We start from the raw sequence: 11,495 nt of genomic DNA, 5'->3' as shown, positions 1-11,495 counted from the left end.
AACTCTCCGGGTTCAAATATGAGTTCACGATGCTTCTTATCAACAACCTTCTTATAGGTCTCAGATTTACTTTCCAGCTTACGATGAACATCTTCATGTATAAGCTTCATTTGAGATACAAAATCTTCAACTTGAGTAATGGGCTTTTCAGCAAATGGAATAGGTGCAAGATCTAGTGTTGACTTGGGTTGTCGCCCATAGATAACCAAGAAAGGGCTGCAACCTGTAGAATGGTTCATCGAACTGTTGTAAGCAAATTCTCCAAGTGATAGGCGATCTTCCCAAGAACAGGGATTGTCATCGATCAAGGTTCTCAACAAATTTCCCAATGATCGGTTTACAACTTCGGTTTGCCCATCAGCTTGAGGGTGGAACACAGTACTATACTGCAGTGTGGTCCCAATACTCTTCCATAATTGATGCCAAAAGGGCTAAGGAACTTCGTGTCTCTGTCGAAAATGATGGTATTTGGTACTCCATGCATTCTGAAGATTTCTTTGAAAAATAAGCTAGCAATGCGCGAGGCATCCATAGTCTTTCGACAAGGTATGAAATGTGCCATTTTGAAAAATCTATCAACGACCACAAATATGGAATCCATTCATCTGTGGGTCCGGAGCAGTCCAAGGACAAAATCCATAGATATATCCTCCCATGGTGCATGTGGTATAGGCAAGGGCAAGTAGAGACCGGCATTTGTAGTTTGTCCCTTACAAATTTGGCAATTTCTGCATCTCATAACATAACGATGTACATCCCGTTTCTGATGTGGCCAAAAGTACTTTGCTGAAACAAGTTCGAGAGTTTTGTCACGACCGAAATGACCTTCATTATGTATCTCACCAATCACCTTTTGCCGAAGAGAGCAATCCGGTACACATAAGCGATTTCCTTTGAAGAGAAAACCATCACATAATGTGAAATCAGCAAGCTTCTTATCTTGAGCATCTGATATGAGTTTGGAAAAGTATTCATCCTCCATGTATAGTTGTTGGAAGGAGTCAAAGCCGAGCACAGTAGTACGCATGGTATTGAGCAAGCTTTTCTTTCGGCTAAGAGCATCGACAACCTGATTTTGTACACCCGCTTTGTGCTTGATGTTGAAGGTGAAATCTTGAAGATATTCTGCCCATTTTGCATGCCGAGAATTTGGCTTTTGTTGACCTGAAATGTACTTCAATGCTTCATGGTCAGTGTACAAAATAAATTCTCTATGGATTAGGTATTGCCTCCATTGCTCAAGTGTGCGAAACAAGGCATAAAACTCCAAATCATAGGTACTATATTTGAGTTTGGCACCATTCAACTTCTCACTAAAGAATGCAATGGGACGTCCTCCTTGACTTAGAACTCCTCCTTGAGCTGCTCAAAGCTTCTTTGGGCTTCAATAGTCCACTAAAAAACACCAATCTTCATACAAGAAGTGAGAGGGGCAGCAATAGAACTGAAGTGTGCAATGAATCGTCCGTAGAAGGAAGCTAGGCCATGAAAACTTCGAACTTCATGCACATTTGTTGGGGTTGGCCATTCTTGGATCTTGGCATCATCAACTGAAATCCCTTCTCTTGAAATGTTAAATCCAAGGAATAGGATTTGTGGCACCATGAAGTATCACTTTTCAGGGGCTGCAAATAAGCGTGCTTGCCTTAGCAAGCGTAACACATCTTGAAGGTGCTGCAAGTGCTCATTAGTAGTCTTACTAAAAATCAAAATATCATCAAAATAAACAACCACAAAACGTCCAAGATATGGCTTTAGAACTTGTGTCATGAACCTCATGAAGGTGGAAGGTGCATTAGACAATCCAAATGGCATGACTAGCCACTCAAATAGTCCATCTTTGGTCTTGAACGCCGTCTTCCATTCATCTCCGGGCTTGATTCGGATTTGATGATATCCACTCTTTAAGTCCAACTTTGAGAAGATGGTGGCACCGGAAAGTTGGTCCAATAGATCATCAAGACGAGGGATCGGAAAGCGGTATTTGATGGTGATTTTGTTTATGGCTCTACTATCAACACACATTCTCCAAGTGCCATTTTTCTTCAGCACCAAAAGGGCTGGAATGGCACATGGGCTGAGGTTCTCCCTTATGAAACCTTTATTCAATAGTTCCATGATTTGCCGTTGTAGTTCTTCATGCTCCACCGGACTCATCCGATAGTGAGCTAGGTTGGGTAAAGATGCACCGGGCAGCAACTCAATTTGGTGCTGAATGTCTCTCATGGAGGGAAGGCCAGAAGGAAGGTCTAATGGAAATATATCTTTAAATTCTTCCAAAAGAGGCTTGACTTGGTTCAGAATGATTGGTGCAACCACATCTCCAATATCGGACTTGTTAAGTAAGATGTATATAACACTAACCCCTACCATAGCACTCTTTACATCTTTCATCACAAGAAAATTAGAGGATGGGGAGTTTTCAACCAAAGGAGTTTGAATTGGCTCTTTAATAGGTGCTAAAGTAATCTTCTTTCCTCCATAGTCAAAAGAGTAAGTGTTGTGATACCCATCATGGATTGTTTTCTTATCAAATTGCCATGGACGGCCAAGGATGATATGACTACAATCCATAGGTATAACATCACACCATATCTTCTCAAAGTAGATGGAAGGAATAGAAAGATTGACAAGACAACGTTTGGAAACGGTTACCTCCATACCTCGCTTTAACCAAGACATCTTGTAAGGGGTTGGATGTTCTTTCAACTCCAATTTCAGCTTGCTTGCCGCCGCCTCAGCAATTACATTTTCATAACATCCGGAATCAATGATTAATCGACATACCTTTCCAGAAACGGTGCATGTCGAGTGGAAAATGTTGTTGCGCAACCAACGATTTCCAGCTTCTTGTTTTGGAGTTAGAAATTTTTTTCGCATCATAAAGAACTCACCCATATCGGCATTAAGCACTTGCTCATTCTTCAAGTTACTTTCATCATCCTTTGGGTCAATATCAGTGTCTTCCTCACCCGGATCATCAGATTCATTTTTCACAAGTAATGCTTTACCCGCTTGTCTCTTCCGACAATTGCTAGCACGATGTCCTATCTCACCACATGAATGACAACGCATACCGGTTGTAGAGCTTTGACCGCTAGGAGGGGGCTGATTAGAACCCTTGGGCGGGGCAGAGGCTTTGTTGATGCTATTGGTCTATGCACTTGTGTTTCCAGCTTTGGTGGTGCCAACCGAACTTTGAACTGCTCGATTTGTGAAGGATGTGGATTGTTGCTTTCGAGAGCGTGAACGCTCCACCTTGAGAGCTCTTTGGTGTGCATCTCCCAAATCCCAGATGTCAGGAACATGAAGGGTGTCTTGGATATGAAGTTCAAGGCCTCCCAAATACTTGTTCACGAGCATCTCCTCCGGATCTTGAATATTGTTGCGAATTACCAACTCATTGAATTCATTAGTGTATTGTTCCACCGATCGTGTACTTAGCCTCAAATTTTGGTACCGTTGATACAGATCCCTCTTATGGAAGGAAGTACTTGCGGATCTTGTCCTCCATCTTTCTCCATCGAGTGATAGGATCCTTACCGGCGGAGTGGCGGGTTTGCTTCTCACGTCTCCACCAAGCTATGGCCTTGTCTCGGAATCGCATGGCAATGATGCCAACACGACGCTCTTCTGTGACATTTCTATGATAAAAAACTTCATTCACAAGTGTTAACCAATCAATGATTTCATCAGGGGAATCAGATCCTAGAAATTCTGGAATGTCTCTCTTGATTTCCTTTTCCCAATCCGATTCTCGAACACCTTGTGTGTGGAGTTGGGGGCGCCTTCCTTGTCGCAAAGATTGAACACTTTCTAAAGAAGAAGAATCACCATTGGTTCTTCCGGATCTGGAATGGGGTGGAGGATTGTTTGCTTCAGCACAAAGACGTTCAACTTTTAGAGTCAAATCATTGATTTGTTGTTGCATATGCTGCTACAAGTTTTCAGCAAGTGTGTGTACTTCATCCAAGGGGATTGTTCTACCACCTCGACGTCGTGTTTGTCTTGGAGGCATTGTCCTCTCCTCCAAAGCTTTGTTACCAAAATGATGCAAGCCTCTCCTAGACTTCTTGGACTAAGGATCGGGAGAGTGACAAACAAACACTCAATTGCTCAAGAATTCGGAATCAAGAAAACAGATTTGCGCAAGCTCGGTAAAATGAGCGTATCTCCCACGACATAAGTCGGAATGACTTGATTCAAAAGCCAAAATTTCAAGGACTCAAAGATCTAAAACTTTGCTACAAAAGTTTGCTTAGAAAAATACTAGAAATAGCTCGAAATGGTGATGGAAGTGGATGAAAGCGAATGGACAGGTTTCTGGAAATAGAGTGGGGCAAAATAGGGAAAGATAACTTCAATGGCTACTCTTCTAGGTTGCCAAGGAAGATAGGTAACATCAATTCTTCTAGATTGATGGTTGCAACTCTTCAAGGATGCAAACAATAGGTAAAAGCTCATACTCTTCAAGGAAGGAGTGAGTCTCTTCTAGGTTTCAAGGAAGAACTCTTCAAGGTTCAAGGGAAAATGCACTAAGCAAATTTTCATTCAAATATTCAACTAACTCCATTACATATGTTTGATACTCTTTAAGTAGAGAAATACATGAGAAAATTTGTTCAAACTAGTCCACTAACTAGTTTAGGGACTCACATACATCATTAATAGCTTAGGAACTCTAAACACATTAACTAGTCAAAGCTAGCAAACACAGTCTACCAAAATAGCCATAACTCTTCAACCACTGGGCCAAATTAATACCATGAATATCCATTGGAAAGATAATTCAAAGACCGACAACTTTTTCGTTAAGCATTTTCTCTGATTCGTCCATCTAGAGGTCCAAAAATGTGTTTCAAAAATGACCAGAATCATTATGATGGAAATACAACTGGATTAGGCCTGAATTGGAGTGTCCATGATCTTGGGCTGGAATTGGCCTTTATGCTTTGTGGATTCAAGTTGGGCTTGGGCCTTGTGTTGGGCTTGAATGCAGGCTGATCTTCTCACTTGCTTGGGATGGTTCATGTGTGCTTCAAATTTGTCGGTCACATGAGTTGGGGTTGCATCACAAACCAATTTAGAGTTAGTGACTTTTGTGTACACATTACCAAAATTGATTGTGCCTTGGATGAATCTCATAATTCTCTTTCCCGCCCCAAAATAATGCTTGATTGGACAGTGCATAAACCTGAAAATAATGTTAACTGCAAACATAATATCTGGCCTTGTACGAGTTAGATAAATCAAACCACCAACAATGCTTCTAAAATTCTTCTCACCTGTCTTTTCAACTCCATCTTGCAAAGTAAGTTTCTCATTAGTATTCATAGGTGTTTTTGTAGGTGCACAATTTTCCATTCTAAATTTTTTCAATAAATCCAAAGCATACTTTTTCTAACATATGAAAATCCCATTAGATCCTTGAATTACTTCAATTCCAAGGGAAATAATGCTATAGACCCAAGTCTGACATTTAAAAATTTTTCAACATGCTTTCTTTAAATTTCTTAATCATATCAAGAAAACTCCCAATGTATATCATATCATCCACATATAAACAAACAACTAAGATATCGTCCCCATGAATTTTAACATAAAGAGTTGGCTCATTAGCACTCTTTTGAAATGAGCTTTCAAGAAAATACCTGTCAATTTTACTATACCATGTTCTAGGCGCTTGTTTAAGCCCATAGAGTGCCTTCTTCAATTTGTACGCTTTATGTTCCATGCATTTGATTTCAAAACCTTGAGGTTGATCCACGTACACTTCTTCCTTAAGTTCTCCATTTAGAAAAGCTGATTTCACATCAAGCTAAAAAACTTGCCAATTCTTTTGAGCTGCTAAAGCCAAAACAGTTCTAACAGTATCCATTCTAGCAACAGGTGCAAATGTTTTAAAGTAATCAATACCTAGCTTTTGGGCATAACCTTTTGCAACTAACCGAGCTTTATGCCTTTGGAGAGAACCATTGGCATTGAATTTGGATTTGTAGATCCACTTAAGTCCAATTATTTCTTTATTTGGAGGCAAATCCACCAATGTCCAAGTGTTGTTCTTTGTAATTGCATCAATCTCTTCCTTCATTGCATCACACCATTCTTTCTTTTTCACTGCATCAACAAAACTAGAAGGGTCCATTGCAAAACAAGCAAATTTGCATGAGTCATATATATATCAGCAAGACTTCTCATTCTTATGGGAGTGGAATCACTAGATGAATTTAGTGACTCATCAGGATTTGGTAAACAAATATCAAGAGAAGGTGTCTCATATGATGTTTTTTCATTTAAAACACATAAGGGGGCTTCCTCATTATTTTTCCAATTCTAAGCATCTTTTTCATTAAAAATAACATCACGACTTATGATTAATTTTTAAAAAATAGGATCATAAAGTCAATATCCTTTTGTCTCCACACTATAGACAACAAAAATACACTTTCTACTTTTATCGTCTAACTTTTGTCTTTTTCAGATGGAACAAAAGAATAGGCTATAGAACTAAAAATTTTAAAATGACTTACATTGGGTTTTCTTCCACTCCAAGCCTCATAAGGAGTTTTTTCTTGAACTGTTTTTGTAGGAGCGCAATTGCATAGGTATACCGTCGTAGCCACTGCTTCCGCACAATAATCATTAGGCAACCCTTTGTCTTTTAGCATGCTCCTTGCAGCCTCAACAAAGGTTCTATTTTTTCACTCTGCAACTCCATTCTGTTGTGGGGTGTAACTCGCTGTCAACTATCTTTTGATTCCACTTTCATGGCAGAAATCCTGAAATTCTTTAGAAATAAATTCACCACCACGGTTAGTACGAAGAGTAACAATAGAATAACCATTTTATTTTTCAACAAGAGCCTTGAACTGTTTGAAGATCGAGAAAGCCTCATCTTTTTGTTTAAGAAAATAAATCATGTCATTCTTGTGTAATCATCAAAGATGAAATATTTATTCCCACTCAAAGATAAAGTTTGCATAGGGCCACAAATATCGGCATGTACAAGCATCAATGGCTTATATGCCCTCCAAGACTTACCACTTGAAAATCTCACGGTGGTGTTTTCCCAAAACACAAGCTTCACAGACCTTTTCATCATATTTCAAAGAAGGAATACCAACAGTCATATTCAATTTTTGCAATAAAGGCAATCCACCAAAATTCAAATGTCCATATCTTCTATGCCATACCATAGAGTCATCATTAGATGCAGTAAAAGCATTGAATACTAGTTTTGAAAAACATAGTGGAAACATCTTGTTTTCTGTCATCTTAATAGTCAAAACTAGTTTCATACTTTTCTCATCATAAAGTTTACATTCTCCTTCATCAAAGATAGCATGGTACCCTTTTTTTATTAATTGACCCAAACTGAGCAAGTTTTAAGCCAACCCAGGAACATACATAACATCTTGAATTTATTTCTTGCCATCGTAAAAACTACAATGGGACCAATTCCAAGGGCGTTAACATGATTGTTATCACCCATCCTTACCCCTGGTTTGATAGTTTCATCTATTTCTAGAAAATAATCCTTGTTCCCGGTCATGTGGTTACTACAACCACTATCTAAATACCATATTTCATCATCCAATTCAACATTAGTAGCAAGACATGATAAAACCACATTATCTTCTTTTTCAACTTTTTCATCACTTTTCTCTTCATGATAGTTTGCATGTTCCCTAGCCTTTTGATGAAAACTTTTTCAATATGACCATATTTTTTACAATAAAAATATTGTGGTAAATTTCTATTTTGATTTTCACTATCCTTATACCAGCAATCCTTATCAATATGATTTGTTTTTTTGCAAATTGAACAAAATAAAGAAGTAGATTCATGGTTACCTTCACTTTGATTTCTTTGATAACCACTGAATTGGCCTCTACCTCCTTCTCTGCTGCGGAATCCACCACGTCCACGGCCTCTTTCTCCTCAGAAATCTTTATTTGTATTCTCTGATTTTTTCTTTAAATGCACTTTCGATTGAAACGCTTGTTCCAGTGGATTTTCTGTAGTCCTATTCAATCTCTGCTCATGTGCTTACAAAGAACCCATTAATTCATTCAGGGTCTGTTCAGTTGCCCGGTTGGAAAGGAAACGGAAAGGAAAAGGGCCATATTTTCTGTGGATTTTGGCTAAAACGGTCATTCTGTTGCAGGGGGAAGGAAAGCGCGTGACTTACGTGGAATCTTTAGGATCCTATGTGTCTAGGCCATTTCCGTGACTTCAATTCCATAAAAAAAGGTCGAATTCAGGATATTTTTCGTGACTCTCGCTCTCGTGAAGAACGAAAAACAGAGGCATGAAAACCTAGACTTCTCCCCTCTCATCTCCGACGCTCGTCTCCTCTCCGACGCTCGTTCTGGTACTCTCTCTCTCTCCTCCCGTCTCTCATTCTACGTCTCTCTTCTCCTCTCTCTCTCTCTCTCTCTCTCTCTCTTTCTGCCATTTTGTTTTGTCTGCCATTTTTTTTCCTTTTTTTCAGAAGATTAAACTTGTTACAGATATTTGAGTCAACTTTGTTTTATTTTTTTAGGGTTTGAATTTTATAGTTTCATTTTTTTTCATTTTAGGGTTTCATTTGTTTTATTCGATTGAAGTTTAGGTTTTCATTTGATTTGAATCAACTCTCGTTCTCCCTCTCTGTCTGCCATTTTGATTTCTTTATTTTGTCATCATTTTTGTTTCATTTGTTTCATTACTGTTCTTACAGATTTTGGGGTTGCTTCAGTTTTGGCTCTTTTGCCAGAATCAGAGAACTCCTATTTCATGTTTGGATTAGGGTATTGGGTATTGTGGCAATTTCTAGGTCTATTTAGTTAAACATATTTAGTTAGATGTGATGTGTTGTTTGGATGTGCTTGGATGGATGTGTTGTTTGGATGGGTTTATGGATGGATGGGTTATAGATGGATGGTTCATGGAGTGGTTGTTTATGGGGTGGATGGGTTGTGGAGGGATGGTATATGCATTGTTGGATGGTTTATGGAGGGATTGTGTATGAGTGGATGGATGGGATAGGGATGGATGGTTTATGGAGTGGTTGTTTATGGATGGATGGGTTGTGGAGGGATGGTTTATGGAGTGGTTGTTTATTCATGGATGGGTTGTGGAGGGATGGTATATGCATGGTTGGATGGTTTATGGAGGGAGTGTGTATGGGTAGTTCCATTATATTCCTTTTAAAATCTGCTTTTTAAGTTTTGTTGAGTATTTATTTGTGTTAGTGGACTATTTGATGGGGCTTAGAGAGCGTAACTTGCTTTATATGTGGTAAAGAACATATTATGTGCTGTTTCTTTTCCGTTTCCCTGGCAACTAAATGCACATTCCTGTTGTTTCTTTATTGTTTCTTTTCCGTTTCCTGGCAACTGAATGCGTACTCCTACTGCTTTCTTAGCAGTTTCTTTTCCTTTCCATTTTCTTCTGCCACGTCATTTTCTTTTCCTTTCTGTTTCCTGCGCGCAACTGAACAGACCCTCATAGAGTATTTAGATAAATCTTTAGACTCTTCTATGGCAGCAACTACATGATCAAATTTATTCGGAAGACTCCTTAACACTTTTTCAACAATTTTTTGATCATCTAATTTTTCTCCATAAGTTCTTATTTGATTTACAATAGAACTCACTGTAGAGAAAAAGACTTGAATTAGTTCAGTATTTTTCATAATCAAATTCTCAACACGACGAAGGGTTTGTAACTTAACAGTAATTACCTTCGAAGTACCTTGATATTTCTCTTGAAGCAAATCCCATGCTTCTTTTGATGTAGTTGCAGCCATGATCCTTGAAAATATTGGCTCATCCATGTCTTGTTGGATGAGGAAAAGAGCCCTTGCATCTTTCTTTTTACTCTCCTTTAATTCGTTCTTCTGTGCCGCGGTCAATTTTCCAAGTTCTGCAAAATTGTCATACCCATTCTCTACCAATTCCCATAATTCGTAAGACATAAACAACGTCTTCATCTTAATTGACCAAAATTGCAAATTATCACCTTTAAATAAAGGAACACTTTGCTGAAAATTTGAAGAATTGGTGTTACCTGCCATGTTGCGAACTTACTGAACCCTTGCCGGTGTTTTCTGAATTCGCCTAGGCTTTTCTGCTCTATGGAAATCCCAAGAACTTTAGGTCAGATACCACTTTGTAGAATTTAATTAAGGAGAAATAACAAACAAAGAAGAATATAAGAAATAACAAACAGAAGAAGAGCGTCACTTTTTTTATTCCATGTATCAAATAAAAGACCCAAACACTATTTATATAGTTGTTGCTCTCGGCCACAAAAAGGAGACACACGTTTCATAGAAAAGCTCCACACTTTCCTGATTTTACAACCTACTAAAAAACTAAAACAACTTTCTTTGAGAGAAAGTTTCCTATAAAGTAGCTATTACACTTTAGCAAGATACTATTATTAAAATAGAAAGTAAAAACTTAATTCACCAACACTCTAATTTTCTAAAAGATACAAAATAGGCATGTCTTTATGTGGGCCCCACTAGGTACAGTTTGAATTACTTTCCAACAAGAGAGAGAGAGAGAGAGAGCAAAACAGATTTTTTTTTAATTTTTTTAATTTTTAGCTGGATTGAACATACAACTTGAGCTATATAGGGTTCAAGTCCTTGGGAAAGAGTGAAAGACACTCTTTTTTCTTGAAGTTTACAATTACATCGAGGGAGAAGCCAGTAGACAGGCACATGTATCATCTCAAAGGAGGCATTTCACAGCTTGAGCGATCAGCCCTTGTTTCGGATTGGAGAGGTGCTAGATTTGGTGGTAGCACTAGTCGAAGGGTGAGCCGGGGAGGTATGAGTACAACCGAGAAGGATACGCTGAAGTTCAACCATTATGGAAGAAAAGACAACTGCGAGAGATTTGTTGGGAGCTACATCCTCATATGCGCAGGTCTATTGTCCATATTGCTACTACTGAGGAGCCCATGATACCTCTTCACGTTATGCCTATGGTAATTCTTCCTTGGATCCTAGAGACTAAGGCGTTGATGCTCGTCATAAGTGACTTGTTGCTGTTGAGACATTGTTTAGATCCATTGCAGGTATGTTAGGTATTCTTACTTTCGCCCAGATTGATTCATTGTTGTATACCTCTACCTCTTGGATAAGTGATTCAGGAGCTTCTTATCATATGACTGCTGAGGCTGACAATCTTCTTTTCCTTCTTTTCCTAGTATCGATAATGTTAAGATAGTTGATGGATTCATTACTTCTATTTTTAGGCACTGTTGGTTTTAGATTATGACAATCAATTGTGGAGTCCCCAACCGATTGTTGGACCGAAAATTGCACTAAATTTGAGTCCAATAATTGATTGGGGACTCCACAATCGGTTGTCATAATCTAAAACAAACAGGCCCTTTATATCCAATTCCTAGTCGAGGCCACAAAAATGAAGAAATGGAGAGACTGGACCTGCTCTAAATGCGGCTATTTTAATTTTAGTTGGCGAAGAGATTGTCGA

At 38.6% G+C, this 11,495-nt stretch overlaps 1 protein-coding gene across 1 annotated transcript; it reads right to left on the bottom strand.

Annotated features, from left to right (window-relative positions):
• Positions 1 to 1,611: 1,611 nt before the first annotated feature.
• Positions 1,612 to 3,075, bottom strand: LOC143889958 (uncharacterized). Its single transcript, XM_077394380.1, has one exon. It carries the CDS (start codon positions 3,073 to 3,075, stop codon positions 1,612 to 1,614), a length of 1,464 nt encoding a protein of 487 aa, XP_077250495.1.
• Between the last annotated feature and the right edge of the window lie 8,420 nt (positions 3,076 to 11,495).

This window comes from Tasmannia lanceolata, unplaced genomic scaffold (assembly GCF_043159265.1).
Source record: "Tasmannia lanceolata isolate RefF3 unplaced genomic scaffold, GAP_Taslan_0.1 ptg000002l, whole genome shotgun sequence".
In the NCBI taxonomy this organism is placed as follows: domain Eukaryota; kingdom Viridiplantae; phylum Streptophyta; class Magnoliopsida; order Canellales; family Winteraceae; genus Tasmannia; species Tasmannia lanceolata.
Note: the sequence above shows the minus strand (reverse complement) of the source record. Positions and strands in the feature narration are given on the sequence as shown.

Bases quoted from the DNA above. Each gene is read 5' to 3' on its own strand.
- LOC143889958 (XM_077394380.1), bottom strand. From the start codon at position 3,075: ATGCGTTGTCATTCATGTGGTGAGATAGGACATCGTGCTAGCAATTGT.